The 21384-nt window shown below is 55.3% G+C and overlaps 1 protein-coding gene across 1 annotated transcript in view; it reads left to right on the forward strand.

Annotated features, from left to right (window-relative positions):
* The window catches only part of ZNF362 (zinc finger protein 362), a 39544-nt gene continuing 18160 nt past the window's right edge, over positions 1 to 21384 (forward strand). Inside the window, exons 1-4 of the mRNA XM_012642229.1 lie at positions 1 to 56; positions 14026 to 14151; positions 19578 to 19641; positions 19839 to 20085. Coding sequence (XP_012497683.1) covers positions 14114 to 14151; positions 19578 to 19641; positions 19839 to 20085 — 349 coding nt within the window. The 5' untranslated portion in view covers positions 1 to 56; positions 14026 to 14113. The remainder of the gene's footprint in view (positions 57 to 14025; positions 14152 to 19577; positions 19642 to 19838; positions 20086 to 21384) is intronic.

The raw sequence follows: 21384 nt of genomic DNA on the forward strand, positions 1-21384 counted from the left end.
GGGCCGCCGGGCGCGGGGCTGCGGCCGCGTCCCGGAGGCGCCGCCAGCACAGCCAGGTCCGTGCGGGCCCGGGGCGCGCGGGGAGCGGGCCCAGCGGCGCCGGGCGCCTGCCCGCGGGAAAGTTGCGCCGAGTTGCGGGCGGGGGCCGGGCCGGGGCGCGGGCGCTGTCAGCGCGGGCCGGGGCGCTCCGAGGGCCCGGGCCGCCTGCGCCTGGGGCCCGGCCCGGAGCGGTGGCGGCGGCGGCGGCGGGGCGCGCGGGGTAGGAAGTGTCTCCCGCGGCGTGTCTGGGGCTGGTCTCCGAGTGCGTGTGTGTGTGTGTGTGCGCGCGCGTGTGTGTGTGTTTTCTTAAGCCGGGCTATTCAAACCTGCTGCAATTCTCCGGTAAACAATGATTCATGGGGCTTAATGCAAATAAACGGATTGCAAACGGCGCGGTTCGCGCACTTTGCAGCCGGCCCGGTGGAGCGGCCAGTGCCGGATTTCTCCCTTTTTTTGCAGATCTGCAGAATATGGCGTCCCTGTCCTGTTTTAAAAATAAGCCAGGCTGCCATTTTTGTTTTTCTTTTGTCTGAAAATTTTAATAAAACTGTCTGAGAATGTGGGAGAGGCGGCTGGAAGCAGAGGGGGCACCCGAAGGGTTGGCTTTTTTTCCTTTTCTTTGGCGAGAGCCGCGAGCCTTTCGGGGAGGTGAGACACAATGCAATTGCACTTTAAAGAAAAAAAAAGGGGAAGCTGTCGGGCGATTTGGGGGGCAGGGCTGAGAATTTAAAGTTAACTCCGAAAGTTTTCTTTTCTTTTCTTTTCTTTTTTTTTTTGAAAGGCAGTGAAATGCCGCGAAAGGATCTCGGGGCCCATTTCTCCCCCCAGCCAGCTACCTTTGCAGGGTTTTTGGGAAAAGTTAACTGCCGGTTTCCTCGGAGCTGCGCTGGGGATGTGGAGGCTTGGGGATGGGAGTTTTGGGGGAACCGGGAAACGTCTTTTGGAAGGGTCTCTATAAAAATGCCATTGTACAGAACTGTGTCCTCAGATCTGGGGGAGAGGGCTGGCAATTGGGGTTCGGAGCGGGCGTAGGGTTTCCAGCTAAGACCCCTGGCTCGAGGAAATAATCCTGTTCTCCCACGACCCTGCCCTGGAGCAGTGTAGAAGCTTAGGGAGCTGTGTGTGGGGGAGTGGGCCTGTCTCCTTCATGGGTGGCCGGGCCCCCCTGGTAGGTGCGGATCCTGCCCAAGCGCTGGGGTGACTCCCTGACCCTTCACTCAAGTGTGCTTGGCCATCTGCAGTTGCAGAGCCCCTTCCCCAACCTGGTGGTCCGCTTGGACCCCAGAGGTGACATCTGGTGGTGAATAGCCCCACACCCGCAGTGGTGGGCTTTTGGCTGGGTGCAGGCCTGCAGCTCCAGCGGGTCCTGTCTAAGGGGAGTGGCAGGAGAGGTTGTCTGGTCTGCTGGTCCCCAGTGCTGTGAGCTTCTCCCCTGTGGTGTGCTCTTATCCCTTTCTGCCACTCCTGCCCTATGCCCTGGAGGCTCCTGAGTTGGAAGCAGTTTGGACTTCAGTTAAGTTCCTGAAGTATCTCACTGGACAGGTCAGGGCCTGCTGGCTCTGCAGGCTGCCGAGGGGGTCTGAAGGCAGGTCTACAAGGGCTGGGGTGGCTGGCCCTGTCCAAGGCCCAGGGGAGGGTTGGACCTGGCCTTTCCCCTTTTGGGAAAGTCTGTCTATCCTGGGAGGACCCTGCAGTCTGCCCTGAACCTGTCTAACCACTACCCGAGCATTTCCTGGAGGGGAGAACCCTCTAGTCTCACTCCTGGTCCATGTCCTGGCTCCACCGGACAGTGTAAGCTCTCTGAAGACAGAGTCAGGTGTTGAAAGCTGGGGCTTAGGGGTTGAGGGCTGTGAAACTTGGCACGGCTGGGCCAGAGGGTACCCAGACAGGCACTTTTTAGATGGAGAAACTGAGGTCCAGAAAGGGGAAGTGACTTGCCCAAAGTCACACTGCCAGGTAGAAGAAGAGCTGAGCCAGGGACCCGGATGTTCAGACTCCCACTGGGGGACTGTCCCCACTGTTCTGCGCTGGTGGCCAAGACCCCTGGAAGATTCGTTTTGAACAGAACTGGACTGGAATAGGGCAGCATGACCCCTTCACTCTCCCTCCAACCCCACCATCATAATCCTTCCTGAGAGGATCGGACTTTACAGTTTGTATAGCATGGTGTACAGTTGTTACCATGACTTAGGAAACCAAGGCTGGGAGAGGTTGAACGGTGGCAGAGGCAGCTTAAACTCAGGCCTGCAGACTGCTTGTCTGGGCCTTTTCCCGGGTGGATTTAGTGCTCGTGGGCACATTTGAGAGCATTTGGTCTCTCAAATTCTTCTGCTGACCCCAGTGGCTGTGTAAGAATCCAGAGGCCCATCCCCCAAAGAATGTCAGAGCCAGAAAGGCCCTTTGAGGTCATCTGGGCTCAGAGAGGGGAAGCCACCAGCTGGAAGTCACCTAATGATTTGGGGCCCAGCTAGGACCAGAGCCCTGGTCTTCTTCTCCATTCCTCTGTGAGATGCTCAGAGGGAGAGTGAACCACTCCAGCCACTGCCAGGCTCCACTGGGCCCAGGAGAGCATCAGTTGCTGGGGGTGATGCTCCACGGTGATGGGGCCGTGGAATAATGACCAACACTTGGCGGAGACATGGGGAGCGTCTCCCCATCTGTAGTCTTGGGAGGCAGGCTGGTCCCAGGTGGAAAGGAGGAAGCTGGGATGTGGGTGAGGTGTGGACTGGGTCTGAAGCCAGGCTGGCCCCAGCCCTTCCCTGGGCAGACACCGCCCTGCCCTGCCCCTCTGGCCACTCCGTCCTCCCTCCATCTGTTCATTCTTCCACCAGTGGTTAGTTTATTCACTCATTTGTTGCTAGATCATTCCTTTATTCTTTCATGGTCCACTCATTAGTTTATTGGTTAGTCATCTCAGAAATCCATCTGTCTGTCTGTCCATCCATCTTCTCCTTGGCTCACCCAGCCCAGGTTGGACAGACATGTGAGATACAAGTATGGTCCTCCAGGGCTCTAAAGCCAACGAGAAAGAAGAGGTCAGACTGCAGGTGCATAAAGCCCTACCTAGGGCAGTATTCACTGGGTGCCTACATGAGTCCCCAGGGAAGTTCTCAGAGAATAGGAGGCTTGAAAACAGCAAGGGGGTTCCACAGACCGTCGCAGTGTTGGACCTGGGTCCTGAGATCAAGTCCATGGTATCACATGGCTCTGTGACTCTGAACACATTCTTTCCCTCTCTGAGCCTCAGTTTCCTCATCTCTGAAATGGGGTACTCTCTGTGAATCTCTCATGGGTTATTGGGAGTGATAGCAAGACAGTGTCTGCCATGTCTCCCAGCCCTGGCCCAGGCACAGGGTAGGAGCTCTGTAAACACCCACTGAATGATAAGGATTGTTGGTTACCATCCTAGGCCCTGCCTTGATTTTGAGAAACATGTTGGTGGTTTCACAATGAACCAAATGATCCAGAGACCCTGAAAGCCCTGCTCTGCCTTGTCATTCTCCTGCTGAAACTCTTCTAATGTTTCCTAGGCATTTAGAAGAAAAAAAATCCCAAGCCCTTTTTGGGCCTACAAAGCTCTTCATGGTCGGGGCCCTGCCCGCCTGTCAACCTCAGTTCTCCCTCCTCACACTGGAATCTCACCACCTCCAGCTTCTTTCTGCACCTTGAATTTACAAAGCCTGTTGGCAGGGCCTTTGCACATTCCCCCGCCTGGAGTGCTTTTCCCTAAGCGTTTGCATGGCTGGCACCTTCTTATTTCACAGGTTTCCGCTTGAATGTTACCTCCTCAGAGAGGCTTCCCAGACCACTTGCTCTAAAATAGCTTCCCACTGCCACTCTCTGTCACATCAGCCCCTTTTACTTTTCTCTTGTGGCTCTTATCAGTATCTGAGACCTTTTCATCTGTTTGTTTATTTGCACTTCTTGCCCGTCTGCACCACCAGAACATGCCGAAGCCCCGTGTGCACGTGTGAGCAGGTGGTTCTGCCGTGGTGTGGCTGGGGCCTTAGCAGAGGTGAAGAAAGGTGAGCGAGTCCAGGTGTGGCAGCAGCCCTGGCGGCCGGGCAGTGCCTGGGAGATGCAGTTCTCCTTCTCCTGGGAAGCTCAGAGCTGTTGTCAGGAAACAAGATGATTAAATTATGGAATCTAAGGATCCCAGTCTCTTCCAATCTCAGAACCTTGGATTCTCAGAAGCATCTGCGAGGCTTTCCAGCTCAGAACCTTTGGACACCTGGAGTCTTAATAGGATCTGATCTTAGATTTAGACTCTTACAAAGCGGACTTTCAACTGCCGTATTTATTTAGTGGCACAGAGCAATCACTTTGTGCCAGGCCAAAGGCTTTATAAATATTAACAGTTAATTCCCATTTTACAGATGAGGAAACTGAGGCATAGAGAGATTAGGTAACTTGCTCAAGGTCATGGTGCTCATTGGGGATGTTGCTGGGACTTGAACCCAGCACTCTAGGACTCCTCCTTAGAATCCCTCAGGGGAACCCCAACCTCACCTCACCTGACCCCTGCACAGGGCAAGAATCCCTTTCCCACATCCTTGACAAAAGAGCCTCTGGTCTCTGCTAGAAACCCACTCCAGTGAGCGCCCTCCTCACCAGGTCTCCCTGTCCCCCATTATGAGACAATTCTCATTGCTGGGGAGATTTTCTCCTTTACAAAGTGTAAAGTGCTTCACCTCCCCATATGCCTGGGATGTGATGTTAGTGTTATGGTTTCCTGGTGCCTATGACCTTGCGGTTTCGGGCCTTCAGTAGCCTCTTTCTTCCCACTGGGTTGTGAACTCCTTGAGGATAGGCAGCCTCTTTGCACAGCACTGAACGTGTGCGTGAATGAATGGGTGTACAAACACCAGACAGGCAGCCTCCGTGCACAGCACTGAACATGTGAGTGAATGAATGGGGGTACAAACACCAGACAGGCAGCCTCAGTGCACAGCATGGATGTGTGAGTGAATGCATGGGTGTATGAACACCAGGCAGGCGGCCTCAGTGCACAGCACTGAACGTGTGAGTGAATGCATGGGTGTACAAACACCAGGCAGGCGGCCTCAGTGCACAGTGTTGGATTTGTGAATGAATGCATGGGTGTACAAACACCAGGCAGGCAGCCTCTTTGCATAGCACTGAATGTGTGAGTGAATGCATGGGTGTACAGACACCAGGCAGGCAGCCTCTTTGCACAGCACTGAACGTGTGAGTGAATGCATGGGTGTACAAACACCAGACAGGCAGCCTCTTTGCACAGCAGTGAACGTGTGAGTGAATGAATGGGTGTACAAACACCAGACAGGCAGCCTCCGTGCACAGCACTGAATGTGTGAGTGAATGAATGGGTGTACAAACACCAGGCAGGCAGCCTCCGTGCACAGCACTGAAGCGTGTGTGTAAATGAATGGGTGTACAAACACCAGGCAGGCAGCCTCAGTGCACAGCGTTGAATGTGTGAGTGAATGAATGGGTGTACAAACACCAGACATGCAGCCTCAGTGCACAGCACTGAACGTGTGAATAAATGCATGGGTGTACAGCCACCAGGCGGATGGCCTCAGTGCACAGTGTTGAATTTGTGAATGATTGCATGGGTGTACAAACACCAGGCAGGCAGCCTCAGTGCACAGTGTTGAATTTGTGAATGAATGCATGGGTGTACAGACACCAGGCAGGCAGCCTCAGTGCACAGCGTTGAATGTGTGAGTGAATGCATGGTGTACAGACACCAGGCAGGCGGCCTCAGTGCACAGCGTTGAACGTGTGAGTGAATGCATGGGTGTACAGACACCAGGCAGGTGGCCTCAGTGCACAGCGTTGAACGTGTGAGTGAATGCATGGGCGTACAGACACCAGGCAGATGGCCTCAGTGCACAGCGTTGAACGTGTGAGTGAATGCATGAGTGTACAGCCACCAGGCAGGCGGCCTCAGTGCACAGCGTTGAATGTGTGAGTGAATGAATGGGTGTACAAACACCAGGCAGGCGGCCTTAGTGCACAGCGTTGAACGTGTGAGTGAATGCATGGGTGTACAAACACTGCGTGGACCCTCAGTATTTCCCGAGCTCCTCCTATGTCTGTAGCCCAGTGCTTGATGCTTACCCAGGGTATTTGGACGGGTTTGGTGTACTCAGGGAAAGGACACAACAGTATCTCTCCAATAAAGTCTGCATCTGATGATATTTAAGTACACAAGTCTTGGAGGATTATGTGAGAGCCAGTCATGCACTGTTAGGAGAGAAGTAGACTTCCACGTCATCTAGTCAAACCTCATTTTACCCGTTGGGGAAACCGAAGTGGGAAGGCAGAGGAGCGGGCCTCATCCAAGGCCATGTGCGTCTCCAGAGGCTTTGCCTGGTGGGCTTTCTGCTCCCCGGGTGCCAACAGACTGCCACAGTGTCAGCCTTGGGGTTCAAAGGCAGGGGAAAGCCCTTGCTGGGGCAGCTACTCCCTCTCTGGCACCAGTTTCCTCCCCACTCTACGATGGGCACAACATTTCTGGATGTCCAGGCTGTGCCTGGCACCCGGGAGTGGCTGAGGAAGCCGGCCGCGGTGAAAGTGGGTTGCGGCTATGGCGGTGGGGATGGCTTTCTGGAACTCGGGGCTGGAGCTGGGCTGGATTTGGGGAGGTGGCTGAGTAGTGTCTTTAGTGGATAAGGTAATGGGGAAGGCTGAGGGATTTGGCTCTGGGGCCTGAGTGGTCCTGCCGTGTCCCTGCCTCATGTATGTGGCCACAAGGATGTCCTTGGTGGGCTCCCACCATCTGGGTCCTTTTCTGAGCTTTGGGCAAAGGCTTCAGGGTCCTTGTGGGGACAGTCTAGCCGGCCGTCAGGTTCTGGGATTCTATGGGAGCAACACCTGGCCGGGGGTCACACCCCTCCACACTCAAATACACACATTCCTATATATTCACATTATCAGCTATTCCACTATCCACCGACCCTCCCATCCACCCCAACTTTGCGAATTTGGGGTGCTCCCTTGCTGTTTCAGAAATGCCACCAGGAGTTGAGGAGGCATGTCTGCTGGAGTGTGTATCCACCCACGGTGCACACACCCCACACAGGAGCACATGCGTACACCCCTGCCACCTGCAGGATCACACACCTGGCCACACACCCATGTGCGCCCTCCCAGGAAACAATATGCAGCGACATGCACATTCATCTGCATGTCTCTCACACTCTTGGTACACACGCTGCTCATGTGCACACACAACTCTGTGCCCAGGCCTACTCGGGCACACCTGTGTTTTCACACATAGGTGCATCTTGCCCACACATGCTCATTTACACATTCGAGAATGCAACCTTACATTCTGGGCCTCGCACACGCACCCTCATGCACACTCCTGCCCTCAGGCTTGTGCCCACACCCTGCCTCTGCTTCTTTCAGGGGTGTTCTTGAGCGTTTACTGTATACCGGCCCGGTGCTAGATGCTGGGGATAGGTGTGCGGAAAATGGATGTGCCCTGACAGGGAGGCAGACATTGTACAAAAGGCCACACAAATGATTGTGTGGTTACAGATTCTGGTCAGTGCTGGGAGGAACTACTTTTCTAGAGGGGCTTCCCTGTAGCTTCCTGCTTTTACGTTCACTACGATGAGGGGATAGTGGTGGTGTTGGGGTGCTAGGAGGAACGGATACCTGCACTATGACCTGACATTTTCCAGGTGAAGGGCATTCCAGGCAGAGGGAACAGCCTGTCCTGGGCAGAGACCCTGAGGTGGGACATCCAGGGACGGGGAGAAGGTGGTAGCACTGCCACCTGGGGGAGGGCGTAGGGATGAAGTGGCAGGTGGGGTCCAGTCTGGTAGAGCCTGGCGTGTCAACCCCACCCACATGCCCACCGCAGACGCTGCCCACTCCTTTCTCTGACCAGCCCAACCCTCCCTTTGCTGCCTTGCCCTGCTCAGGGCCCACTCTGTCTGCTGCCTCCACCCCAGGCCCCACAGGCTGCGTGCCCTGGGGGCTTGTGAGACAGCAGGGGACCAGGCATGTGACCTGCCAGGGGCTCCCTCCCCCAGGACCCCTGGGACCTGTCTAGAAAGCTCCTGGGGGCCAGGCCAGAGCTGGGGTTAGCAGTTGGCTTTCTTGTTTTCGGTTAATCTCAGATCTGGCCCTCTGCCAGTCGGCAGGGCGGCCCCTGTGGGTCCTGAAACTGCCCAGAGCTACTCCCCTCTCACCCCCCAGGTAGCGTCACTGGTTGGTCAGATTTCCATGCCAGTCTTTGGAATGCTGGGAAAGGCTCTTAGGCCTTAGAGACCCTAACAACAATGACAACCGCTAATGCTCACAGAGTTCTTACTGTGTGCCAGGCACTTTTCTAAAGACTTTGTACATATTAACTCATTTAATCCTCACAACAACCCCATGGAAATACCATTATCATTCCCAGTTCACAGATGAGAAAACTGAGGCTTGGGGATTTGGGTAACAATCCCAAGGGCCCAAGCTGGGGCTCTCTGGTCCCAGAAGCAGTACTTTTAACCCCTGAGCTGCCACATTGCCCCTTTGAGGGTCCAGGAACCCAGGCTGTGATTTAATTGAACTCCTCCATCTTATAGAGGAGGGCATGGAGGCCCAGAGCAGAAATGGACTTGCCAGAGGATTCTACCCCCTTGCCCTTACAAGCTGCATGACCTGGGACAGTTTAGTACGTCTCTGAGCCTCATTCCTGACCCCAAAGAAGGAAGAGATCGTCACAGAAGCTTCGGGGGACAGGAGGGGACTGTAATGGATGAGGGACTAGGGGTGAGGGCTTCTTAGGTACCCTGGACGTGTGCTTCCTGATAAGTCATTGAGCTATCCGGTTATGGGTTATGTTCTAAGCATCTTTCTGCATATGTGTTTCAAAGAGATGTTCACAGCATCTATCTTAGGGGTCATTGGGAGCCTGAGGGAGAAATGCTTGTGAAGCCTTACAGTGCCTTGTGCGGAGGAAGTAACTATTATTATTACTATTGTTATTGTCATCATTTGATGCCTGCAGGAGTTCCTATGGGGATGGGAACTGGGCGTCCCCTGGGGAAATGGAAGTAGGGAGGGGCATGCGCTCCAAGCCTGCAGAACATTCTCCTAGCCTGGATGAGGGCCTGAGGAGACGGGTGGCTGGGGTGGGGCTGGGGGGTCCAGAGGGCAAAGGGGCGGGGCATGGAGGGCAGGGATGGGGAGAGGCAGCCTGCCTGCTCTCACTGACCCGGTGCGGAAAGCGCCCCTCCCACTCTGATCAGCCCTGCCCAGCCCCGCAGAGCTGCGGAAACCCAGCCTAATTGGATCCAGGACCTTCGGTAGCTCGGTAGCTGGTTCCTCACAGGAAGTTCCCAGGGGCAAGTTTCCGAAGCTGGCCCTGCCTGTCCAGGGTCTTGGGGGTGAGGTGGCGCAGCACTGGGGCTCAGGGCTCCAGGTTGCATAGAGTGGGGGACCGAGGGAGGCAAACTGTGCGTTTGCGGGTCTCAGGAGCTGTAAAGATGGGAAACCTCAGCTTCTCCTAGACCATCTACCTGTCCCCTCCAGGCCATCGTTCTGGCCCCATAACAACCTGACAATTGAAAATTGTGACCTTGACCCTCCCTTGCTCAGGGACCTCCTGTGGCCCCCAGTGGCCTTTCATCCAGGCACCTTAGCTTGGAACTCTGGCCCCTTGTGGGTGGCGGTGGCCACCTTTCCCTCCTTCCCTTGTGAATTCCCGCACCATACCCACTTCTGACCAACATGAGGCATGCACTTGCCTGCCCCTGGGCCTTTGCACATGCGGTACTTTCCACCTGCCACACCCTCCCCTTGCATCCTGTCTTGAAATTTCCCCTTCCATCTATCAGTAAGTCCCACCTTCATGAAGTCTTTGTTCTTCCCTCAGTGGGATGAGCCCCCTCTTCTGGGAATACTGCCACTACCCTCCCTTCCTGCCCCAGCCAGAACGCAGCAGGAGCTGTGCCCCTCTTGGGCAGGGACCGTGTTTGTGAACCTTTGCTGTCCTAGGAAGCTAGCGTTTTTGCACACCTTTATGCACACTGCCCCTCTGCTGGGAACGCTCTCCTGGCAAACTTCTTGGTCTTCAAGGCCTGCATATAAAGACCCCTCCTCTCATCGATTTTCTCAGTGAACATTTATTGAGCACCCAGTGTGTACTAGGCACTTGAACACCTACCATGTGGCCAGCACTTGGCTCTGGGGCTGCAGCGGTGACCCTGCCCCTGTGGGTCACAGCTGATGGGGAGGTAGGCCTGGAGGAGTATTTAGAGGCGTGATATAAAGGTGGGGTCGGGAGAATGCAGGGAGCCATGGAGTGTGTAACAGGGCAGCCCATTGCCTATGGGGGAAAGGTCAGAAAGTGACCTCTAAGCTGAGAGCTGAGGGAAGAGCCAGGTGAGCTGGGGGCCTGAGTGGGAATGGGGCTGTCACCAAGAACCAGACCACGCCCTGCTCTCAAGGAGCTCATTTGGGAGACTGGATAGATAAGTATTAATAACCAGACATGTCACTCAACGGTGACAGCTTAGCTAAGTTTTGAGGGCAGGGTTCCAGCTGGGTGGTGTGGCCCCCAGATGGAGGGACACGGCCCGTGCAAAAGCTTGGCACATCAGTGCACCTTGTCTGGGGGCCCTGGAGAGACAGGTGCAGAGGGAAGGGCAGAGAGTGAGTGTGGCCAGCAGGACTTTCTTGGCAAAAGCCTGGGTGTCAGGCTGTGGACTTTGAACTGTCCCCAGAAGTGGTGGGACTCCAAGAAGGATTATAAGCAGGAGCCTGAGTGCCCTGGGCAGGTTCTCCTTTGGCCTGGTCCTCCCTGCCAGAGCCCCTGGATGGGAAGGGGAGTCCCCTCCTGACCCCGCTCTCCTGGCTGGGGTCGGGGTGGGCCGTTGAACAGGCCCCTGGCTCTCCCTGAGCACCTGTCTCTTGGGTTGCAGGTGCACTGTAGCCTGGGTGACAAAGCGAGACCCTGTCCCCAAAACAAAAAAGACCCACCTCCATCTCTGCCCCCACCCCAAGCCTGAAACACCACCACTGTTAGCATTTTGGTGTTTTCTTCCCCTCTTTTCTCTCAACACCTAGTTTCTATATACATGTCATTACTACGTCTATATAGATCATTTTTTTTAATCTCCTTCTTTTCCCCCTGACTGTTGTATCATGAGTAATTTTTAAATGACTGCAGAGTGGTTTGAATCCTTCTTAATGGATCCAGTGTCAGGGTGGAAGGCACGGACTCCAGAGCCCAGTTATCTGGGTTCAAATCCTGCACTTACTGCTTGACTTCGAGCAAGTTTCCGGATCTCTCCGTGCCTCAGTTCCTAATAGGGTGACATGAGTGTTAAATGAGTCATTACAATGCCAGCGACCTTGGCTATTGTTAATGACCATACACTACGTTTCTGAGTAACTTGGCTACAGAGCCATCTCCCTGTTATTTAAAATTCTGGCAAATTCAGGTTTTTGCTATTGTAAAAAACCACTGAAGCAAACAGCTTTGTGCATATAACTTTTTCTATTTTGGGGTTATTTTCTAGGGATGGTTGAACAAGAATGGGATCGCTAGGCCAGGATGTTTGAACATTTTTAGAGCTCTTGACACATTACTGCCAGATTGTTTTCAGAAATGATTGTTCCAATTTATACTCCCACCAATAATACATGGGAGTGCTAATTTCACCATATCCTCACTAGTATTGAGTGTTATCATTTTCGTATTTCTTTTTGCTATTTTGACAGGTGAAGCTCATTGCATTTTCACTGCTAGGGAAAATAAACTGCTGTGTTTATTAGCTGTTAACATCCCTTTTGGGTCCACCAGTCTTTACAGAGCACACACAGCCCCTTTTCAGACCAATTAGGAAGGTAGGACTTAGATACAGGAAATAGGGAACAGTGTAACACAGGGGACAGCACAGTGCCAGAGTGGGTGGAGAGGACTCAGAGCAGGGGGAGGGGGTTTTCTTCTATCCAGGCCATGGCACTTTCAGTTCTTTCTGCCTAAGCATTCATTCATTCATTCAAAATTTACCAGGCACTGTGTGGGGCATAAAAGGTAAATCGCTCGGCCACGATCCCTCCCTGACCGAGTGCATATCCAGCAGCAGAGATGGATGAGAAAACAGACATAAAACGGGGTGAGAGGTGCTGTGATGATTGAAATACAGAGGGGGCCAGGGAGCAAAGAGGAAGGCATCCACCACAGGAGCAGAGGTGGAGCAGTCCCTGAGGGCTTCCAGGAAGAAGGGGCCTGTTAAGCTGGGGCCTGAGGGATGAGTTGGAATTAACCAGTGACATGGGGAGGGCAGAGGGCACCAAGGAGAGGATGCAGCCTGTGCAAGGTGAGGAGGCAAGGAGAGGAGACTGTTAGTCTGGCTGGGCAGGGCAAGGTGGAACAGCCAATGAGGCCAGGGGGACCAGCAGGAGCTGGGCATGTAAGGCCTAAGCAACCCAGACATTGTTTGGAGGGAGGTAGGGAGCCATGGAAGGTTCTGGGTAGGGCAGGGTCTTGATCTGACTTATATTTTAGCTATATCACAGTGACTCCAGTAGGAGAGGGCAGTGGGGGAAGAAGGTGGAAGTGGGGAAACCTGTGAGGAGGCTCTTGCAACAGCTGAAGCCGGGGCTGAAGGGGGCCTGGACCAGGGCAGGGGAGGTGGTGGAGACCCTCTTCTCTCCCCAGCCTGTGGGGTCCTAACCAGCTTCAAAGTGTGGATTGAAAGTCACCTCTTCCAGGTGGCCCTTGCTGACACCCCATTCCCTCCCTCCATCTGTGCGCCTCCAGGCTGGGGCTGTGCACGGCCTGGCATGCCAAGGTCAATCAAGTGCCCACCAGCAACTGACCCTGACCTCTCCCCTGCTCCTCTCTGCCTCCAGACCCTCCATCTGTTTCCCCCCCCATCCTTGGGCTGCCGCTCACTTTCTTTCTTTCCTTTTATAAGAATGAATTTATTGTTTTCATTATAAAAGCAACTGAACAACATTACTGAGAATTTGGAAACCAGAGAAACAAAGACAAGAAAACAAGATCAGCCCCAACTGCCTCCTCCGACCCCACGCTCCCAGCCTCCCTCTGGGCGTGGTTCCCTGCAGCTTGCTTTTTCTGACGCAGGTTTTTATTTTTGCCTCCTTGTAATCATAGTGTCCCGACGGTTTTGGGTCCTGCTCTCTCTGGCTTGCTTTGTGAGGAGCTAGTTCCCATGTGGCCTTGGGGTCTGAGCAAATCTTGTTTTTGAACGTGTGTGGGACGGGCTGGGGATAGGGGGTGGGGAGGGGGGACGGAAGTTGCTTAACTGCACCCCTGACCTCCAGTGGGCAAGGCTTATTCCATTCCATCCTGCACTGCCCGTCCACTTTGTGTCTGTTTGTCTAGGTCTGAACGTCCCCAGGTGGCAGGGCCTGGCACCTGGTGTCCCCCTCCCTCAGCACCCCTCCTCCCATGCCCCTTTGCGGAGATGGCTGGGCTGGCCTCAGAGACCACCCTCCTGGGAAATGCTGAGGGACAGACCTGGTTTCAAATCCAGACTCAGCTCTGTGACCTCAGGCAAGTTGCTTAACCTCTCTGGACCTCAGTTTCCTTATCTGTGCAATGGGTCTACTTTAATGTAAAATAATGGCTATAAAATATCCTGACATACTTCTTGGCCCGTTGTTAAGTGACCCCCTTGAGCTAGATGCTGGCAGAGGTGAATGAGCACCAACCCTACCTCTGAAAAGCACAAAGTCTGGTGGGGAAGACACCAGGGAAACAGATAACCACACCAGAGTGCGATCAGCCCTGTAGTGCAGACCCAGATCTGCGTGGCATCCTAACTCCATCACTTACTAGCTGTGTGACTTGGGGCAAGTTGGTCAACCTCTCTGAGCTGCAATTTCTTCTGTTAAATGCACATCTCACAGAATGGGAAGATTCAGTGACGTGAATCATGACATACTCAACACATAGGTGTTGAAATCAGTGGTAGCTGCCATTTTATTATCATTATTATTGTTATTGTTATTCCCATATACAAGGTGCTGTTGGGAACACAGAGGAAGTGACTGACTGGGGGTTCAGGGAAAGCTCCGTAGAAGAGGGAACACTTGAGCTGGGTCTTGAAGGATGAGTAGAAGTTCACCAAGTGGGAAAGGACACTCTAGGTAAGGAGCTTGTGCTTCCAGGTTGCGATCTGTCAATGAGGGGTTCGTGCTTCGGGGGCCTGAGGCATTGTGTTCATCCCAACTTCCCTGAGCGCCCCCACTGCTGCTCTCTGGGCCTGCCCTGCGGGAGGCGTGTGCTCCCCCTGCTGTCGCAGCCTCCTGTGGTCCGGTGGCTGTGGGTCCCTGCTCACGGCAGTTGCTGGATCCCTGTCAGTCCGTGTTTGGGGCTGCAGGTCTGTGTCTGTCACGTGTGTCTGGGTTTGGTGCTGTCTGTCTGCATGTTCCTGTGGCCGTGTTTGTCAGCGTTGGTATCCGGAGGGCCTCCCGGGCTCCACTGCGGCGGGCAGCCTGCATGCTTCCTTGGCCTCCGGCTCTAACCAATGGGCCTCTTTGGCCACTGTCCTCTCCCCTCCACTGGCCCACAGCCTCCGCTGCCTCCTCTCCTGGTGGCCCAGTCCCTTCTACACGCGGCACCTGGAAGGGCCGTTCTCAACCACAGATTCCGTCCCACCGCCCACTGCTTCAAGTCCAGCCTCCAGGCCTGGGAATCAGGGAGCACCCTCTGTCTGGCCCTGGCCAGTGGCTCCAGCCTCATCTCCCATCTCCCGGTCAACACTGACCGCCCAGTGCTCTCCTCACAGCCCTCTGCTTCTCACCTGTGGGCCTTTGCTCAAGCTGTTGCTTCTGCCGGGAACGCGCCCCACTCCTTTGCCTGGCTAACTCCCACTCATCCTTGAAGACCCAGGGAAGGCATCACCTCCCCTGGGAAGTCCTCCCGGGTCCTCTGCAGGCTGGGTCAGTCCCTGGCTCTGGGCTGCTAGTCTCTTACATGGGGCAGGAGCAAGTGGCTTGCCCAGGATCACACAGCTGGCGAGTTGGAGCCGAGATTTGAACCCAGCTGTGTTGGGCTCCAAACAAAGCAGGCTGTCCCGTGATCCAGGCGAGGTGACAGTAGCTGGGAATCTTGGAGAGGACGGGGTGGGTCTGAGAGAGATTTTGGAAGTGGAGTCCTGAGGCTGGTGGTGGGTCTGAGGCGGGAGGCGGGGAGGGGAGGTGTTGTGGGTCACTGTGTGTCTTGGCAGGAGCTTCTGGGCAGGTGGGGGTGTCCCGCTTAGAGTCGGGGAGGACCGAGTCCGGCTTAGGCCTGCTGAGTCTGCGCAGCCTGGGAGACGGCCAAAGGGAGGTGCCGGGGAGGCCACTCGAACTGGGCCTGGAGCTCCAGGGAGAGCTGGAGGGGCCTTGGGCTTGGCTGGCTTTTAGAGTCCTAGAGCAGATGGCCCACCAGGGACTGAGGCCAGTGGGAGAGAGGGGGCTCCCGCCCCATCCTGAGGAGCCCAACTGGTGGAGGTAGGAGCTTGGCAGCTGAGAAGGTGAGGAACCCAAGGGTCATGGCACACAGGTCTTCTCCAAGGGCCCCGGTGGCAAGGAGCCCATGGAGGATAGGCCTGGAGGGTGGCCCATTGGCTTTGACCACATGGAGGTCATTGGTGGTGTGTAGGAGGTCTCATAGGTTTCTGCAGAAGCTTGTGGGTCACTTGTCTGCTTCTTTCACTTAGCTCGGGGCTCCCAGAGGGCAGGGCTCTTCCAAGTTGCCTCGGGTTCCCCCAGCACTGGTCCCCAGTTTGGCCTAGAGGATGTGTCCAGTGCAAATGGTGGATGGATGGACAGATGGGCCAACGGCCATCAGCAGGCTGTTCTCAGAAGCAGCTCCAGGAGGTGCATCGTTCGTCCACCCATTCAACTCTTTTCACCTTTTAGAATAAGAAAAACAAATGGTGGCTTATTCACCCCACTGCAAGGATCAGGGCTGTGTCTCGGGGCTCACAGTACACTTTTGGCTTCTGTCTGGTGCTTGTGGCCCCGCCCAGTCTGCCTGTGCTGCCCGACCACTGGCGTGTCGCTGCCCACCCCGGCATGCACGCTCACGCCCAGCCCCAACCCTCACCAGCACACAGGCTTCTCCCTGACCTCAGTGGTCCCCTGCTTCATGGCTTCCCTGGCCTGGCATACTCCCCGATGCTTTCTCGCCACCGACATTCCCACCCAACGTCTTAGGGTGGCATTCAGTGCCCTGCCGGCTGGCCCGTGTCTCTGGCCACCTCACCACTCTGCAGCTCTCTTTGGTGCCTGCGGTGGCTACCCGCTGTCCGAAGCCTGCCTATGCTGCACACCTCATGCCTCTGCTCAAGCTGCTCCCTGTGCCGGGAAAGCCCTTCTGCCTTGCCCAGCTGTCCCAGACACACATCTGCCCGTGTGTCGCTCCTGCTTCAAACCCCTCCCCCAGGACAGGGTCTGAGCAGTTTAGCCTGACCCTGGCCATCTCCCCCACCCTCTCCGGGGCCTGCCCTCTCATGCGGGTCCCAGGGTTGCGCAGCGGCTCACATGAGATACTGGTGACGAGCACCTAGCGATGTGCCTCACGCTCAACAGGAGCTCGGCAAATGTTTGGCCCTGCCCCGACGCACCTGGCACACAGTAGGTGGACACCAGGGCTAGGGTCACTGACTGAAGCATTAAATTACTTAGGACCGGCCAGACAAGGATGCAGAGAAATCAGGCAGAGGCTGTGCAGATCAGATTGAGAGACCAGGGCAGACCCTGCCCCTATGTGGGCCTGGTTCCCCAACTAAGGTGAGGGTGGTCCCTGACTGGCCAGAGGTCTGATAAGTGGCAGAGAGGATGCCCTACCCCAGATATGGGACTCTGGGCAAGCCCGCCTCTTCCCCACAGCTGCCCGACCAGGGTAGCGGCTCTGGACTTAGCATTGAACTGAACTGAAGAGGAGGAGGAAGAGATGGGTCCTCCTGCACTGTCTGAGGAGCAGCTCGATGCAGTGGGCAGAGTCCCAGGCCAGGGCAGGAACAAGGCAGAGCAGCTTGTTTTACCCCATTTTACAGATGAGGAGAACTGAGGCTTCGAGAGCCAACGCCCAGCATTGCAGCACAGCACTGCCTCCTGGTTCCCATCCATGTGGCCTGGAGCAAGGTGCCTCCCTCCTGGTGTCCTAGTTTCTTCCTCCGAGAAATGGGGGTGAAAATTCTTCCCTGCTTGCCATCCTCCTGATGAGAATGCCAGTGGGCGCAGAAAAGCTTTGCAAATTGTGAGCAGCGTTAGATAATTGTGTGGGATTGTGTTTATGTAATTATTTAAGAAGGGATTCATTTACTCATTCTGTCATGCAACTCACATTATTGATAACCTGTGGGCCTGCCTGGGTGCTGGGGATACCCAGATGCATGAGACAGGCCCCCCTGTGGGAACTCCCCAGCTTCCTGTCCTCCCAGCCGCAGAGCCTCCTCACCCTGGCTTTACAGCTCAGTTCCCTCCACATTTCCCTCTGTGGCCAACAGCAGGGTTGGGACAGGTCCTGAGACTGCTGAGTGAGCGGGTGCTCACCTGTGGGGTTGCAGACATGCCATCCTAAGGCTGGGCTTGTTCACAAGCTACATGCAGTCAGGATGATTTGTCATTGCCCTGAACAGCCAAGGGACTGATGAGCTGGACTTTGGAGTCAGGGAGATTAGCGTGGGAATCTCAGCTCTCTGCTTACTTGCTGTGTGACCTTGAGCAAGTCACTCCACCTCTCTGAACTTCAGTTTCCTCGCTTGTAAATTGGGGATGATGAAAGTTACCTACCTACCTTTTGGTGTACGAGGTAGGCACTTGGTAACTTGCATCCTCCTCACTGTTAATGTTTTAAGGTTTTCCTGGGAAAGGAGAAGTCCCAGGGATCTGGAGCAGGCAGGAGAACTCCAGGCAGGAAGTACTCTCGTGTCAGGCTGTAAGGGCTGGGCAGGGTTGGGATGGGCAGAGGGAAGGGCATTTTGGTGGGAGCAGGAGGGCTGACAGACAGCAGGAGCTGCCCCAGCCCACTCCAGAGGAGGGTACTCTGACCCCCAGCCTGGCCAGGCTCAGATCCAAACCCCAGCCCTCAGACCGGGAATGATGGACAAAGACTGTTGCATATAGATACTGAGCGATTTGCATGTGGGTATTTGCTCTACCAAGGCCTACAGTTTGCAAAGCAAATTCCCCAGAGGAACCAGCTTGAGCAAATCTGATTTCTAGTCTTGACTCTGGCACCCTGGCCCTGTGGTCGTGGACAGTCTCTTTACCCCCCGCCTCCGAGCCTCAGTTTCTTCACCTATAAAATGGGATAATAGTACCTCTTCTGCCTACTTTCCAAGTAAAGATCACAAAAGATAATTCATAAAAAAGTTCTTTCTTAAAATGTTAAGATTAGATTGTGTCCTTATTGAAGGTTTTCTTCTGAAACCCTATGGCTACCATTCTAGTAGGGGCTTCTCAAACTCATAGGACCAGGAAAAGAGATTGAAGCCACTTTATTTTGTCCTTTCCTGTCAAAATAAACAGTATCGTTTAAGCAACAATAGCAGTTAGGTAAGTAATTTCTGTTAGCAAGTTCAGAGAAACTTGATAGGGAGCAAGACTTAATGGAATAGCTCTGTGCAGCATGGTCCCCGTAAGTCACTTCTTGACTTACTCTAGGGTCGCAAGAAGGCTCAAACCCTCTGGAAGACTGAGATATCCCTGAAGGCCCATCCCTCATACTGCCCTGGTTGAAAAGGCCTTCTAACTGCACAGGCCTGCCATGGAACTTGCCAGAGGTGAGGCCCACCAGACAGATTGTCACACACTGCGTCCTACATTTTTACTAAGGAGCCCCAAACTGCCCTAGCTTCAGGCCTCCTCAACCCTCTCCTTAATTAAGCGCAGCATTCTGATGCACATCCTTGTAGGTCAAATGTTGCACATGCTCTTGTACCACCAAATGTTGCATGTTTCTTGAAGATAACTTTCTGGAAGTACAATTTCTTGAGTCAAAGGGCAATGATCATTTGGGTCTCTGTAAATCGTCCTGCCAAACTGCCCTTTAGAAAGGCTATATCTGGTCACCCTGAGTTGCCCCCTGTATTTTGAGGAGGATGTCTATACTCGAGGGGGCAGGGCACAGGGCAGGGGGCAGGGATGGGCAGTTGCTTCTGCTCTGTGGCCATTTACAGAGTTGCTCCAGGACTCCCCGGTTTGTGTCTGAGGTGGGGTTGGGGCTTCTGTGTGGAATCCACGGGTCCATGGGGTTGGCTGTGCAGCCTAGGGCCCTCCTGGGGATGGAGATTGGTCTGCGGGCGTCAGGGGGTGGGGGTGGGGTGGGCTGGAGCACTCAGGCTGGATGTGACCTTTGCCTGCTGGGAACCACTGAGGGGCACACTGAATTCCAGACTCTTCAGCCCGGATACGTGGCTCCTGGGGCCTGGTGGGAGGCTGCCCTGCTGTGAAGCTGGGGGTCCCACGGGGGCAGGGGTCCCAGACACTGGCCCCGACTTGAGTGGGTGCAGCTGACCTGAGCTCGCTGCAGGCCGGTGGGCAGGGCTCTCTTCCCCGTGACAGTCGCTCTCTCTCTGCAGGATGGCTGAGCCTCGATTCAACAACCCCTACTTCTGGCCCCCTCCTCCCACCATGCCCAGCCAGGTAAGACTGGCGTCGTAGGTAAGACCCTGCAGCTGCCCTCGCCCATCCGAGCTGCTTCGCTGTGCCCCGGGCTTTGGCTGCGGCTTGCGGGGCGGGGGGCGAGGGACGAGGGGCGAGGGGGCTTGCGGGTGGGCCGGCGGGCCAGGAAGGGAGGGGCACGGCCCAGGCCCCCTCAGCCCCTCCTCTCCGCCCCGCAGCTGGACAACCTGGTCTTGATTAACAAGATCAAGGAGCAGCTGATGGCCGAGAAGATCCGGCCGCCTCACCTGCCGCCCACGTCGGCCTCGTCGCAGCAGCCGCTGCTAGTGCCGCCGGCGCCCGCCGAGAGCAGCCAGGCCGTCATGTCGCTGCCCAAGCTGCAGCAGGTGCCCGGGCTGCACCCGCAGGCAGTGCCGCAGCCCGACGTGGCGCTGCACGCGCGGCCGGCCACCAGCACTGTCACAGGTACGCGGCGGGGGCGGGGCCTGGGGTGGGCGGGGCTGGTGGGGGTAGGGCAGGGCCAGGTGAGAGCGGGCGCCCGGGCCTCTGGAAGCCGGAGTCGGAGTCGAAGGAGTCGCGAAGCGTGGGGTCAGACGAGTACTGGAAGGACCCTCCTCCCCACAGTGGGCTGGACGGGGGCGGGTCACTGTCCGCTGGGGGCTCACCATGGAAAGCCAAGTTAACATAGAGAACTTGGGGGATCCAGAGAACAACTTTGACCAGATTTGGGGGTGAAAGATGACTGCCTTGGAGGAGCAGAAACGTAAGGAAAAGCTGGCTGCAAACTAGGGAAATATGTAGGAAGCAAGAGGAGGACAGTCTGGGGTGGGGAGGACCAAATGATGATGATGGTGATGGCAGCCAACTCGAGTTGAGCACCTGTATGTGTTTACCAGTATTCATTGTATCACCTGCAGCAGCCTGGTGCGGTGGGTGCTGTTAGTATTAGGACCATTTTAACTTACAGAAACAGCAGTTTCACCCTAATCTCTCCATTCAACAGATGAGAAAACTGAGGCAGACTAAAGCCATGTGCAACCATGGTTTATAGCTAGTGAGAGGCAGGGACAGGCAGTGTGGTCCTAGAGCTCATTTCTTAGCCCTTTTTCTACACCCAGTTCTGCTGTGGCCGAAAGGAAGCAAGCACCAGGCCCAGCAGGCCATGCTAAGCAGTTTGGACTCTACCCTTGGGCAGTGGGGAGTCATGGAAGATTTTTAAGTAGGAGAGGGAAATGCTCAGATTTGGCAGGAGAAAGCTGAGTCTGGCTGCAAGGTAGAAACTGGGTTGTCAGGGGACAAACATGGAAGCAGAGAGACTTCAGGAGAGCATGGTGGCCTAGGCAAGGCAGTGGCAGTGGGGATGGAGAGATGGACAGATGTGAGGCACACTGAGGGGGAAGAGTGGACAGGGCTTGGTGCTGGAGAGGGAGGAGATGAGAGAGTCTCTCAGGGCACTGCCCTGCGATGGGATCACAGAAAGAACAGGATTGGGGAAAGATGTGAGCCGTCTTGGATAGGTTGAGGCTGAGGTGCCAGAGGGACATCCTGGGGTAGTCAAGGGGCTGCAGCCAACTGATGCCCTCCTTGGAGGCTGGTGGACAGGCTTTCTTCAGAGGCCACTGCGGCAGGGCTTTTGTCCCCCCTGGCCCCCACCAGCTTACCCCCTGCCGCCAGCCAGGCACCCCTCCCTCTCTCCCTCCTTCTCTCAGAGACACACTGTACACATCCCCCGTTATTATGATTTTATTAAATTTATTTTTTCAT

The sequence above is a fragment of the Propithecus coquereli genome, unplaced genomic scaffold (genome assembly GCF_000956105.1).
Source record: "Propithecus coquereli isolate 6110/MARCELLA unplaced genomic scaffold, Pcoq_1.0 Scaffold178, whole genome shotgun sequence".
In the NCBI taxonomy this organism is placed as follows: domain Eukaryota; kingdom Metazoa; phylum Chordata; class Mammalia; order Primates; family Indriidae; genus Propithecus; species Propithecus coquereli.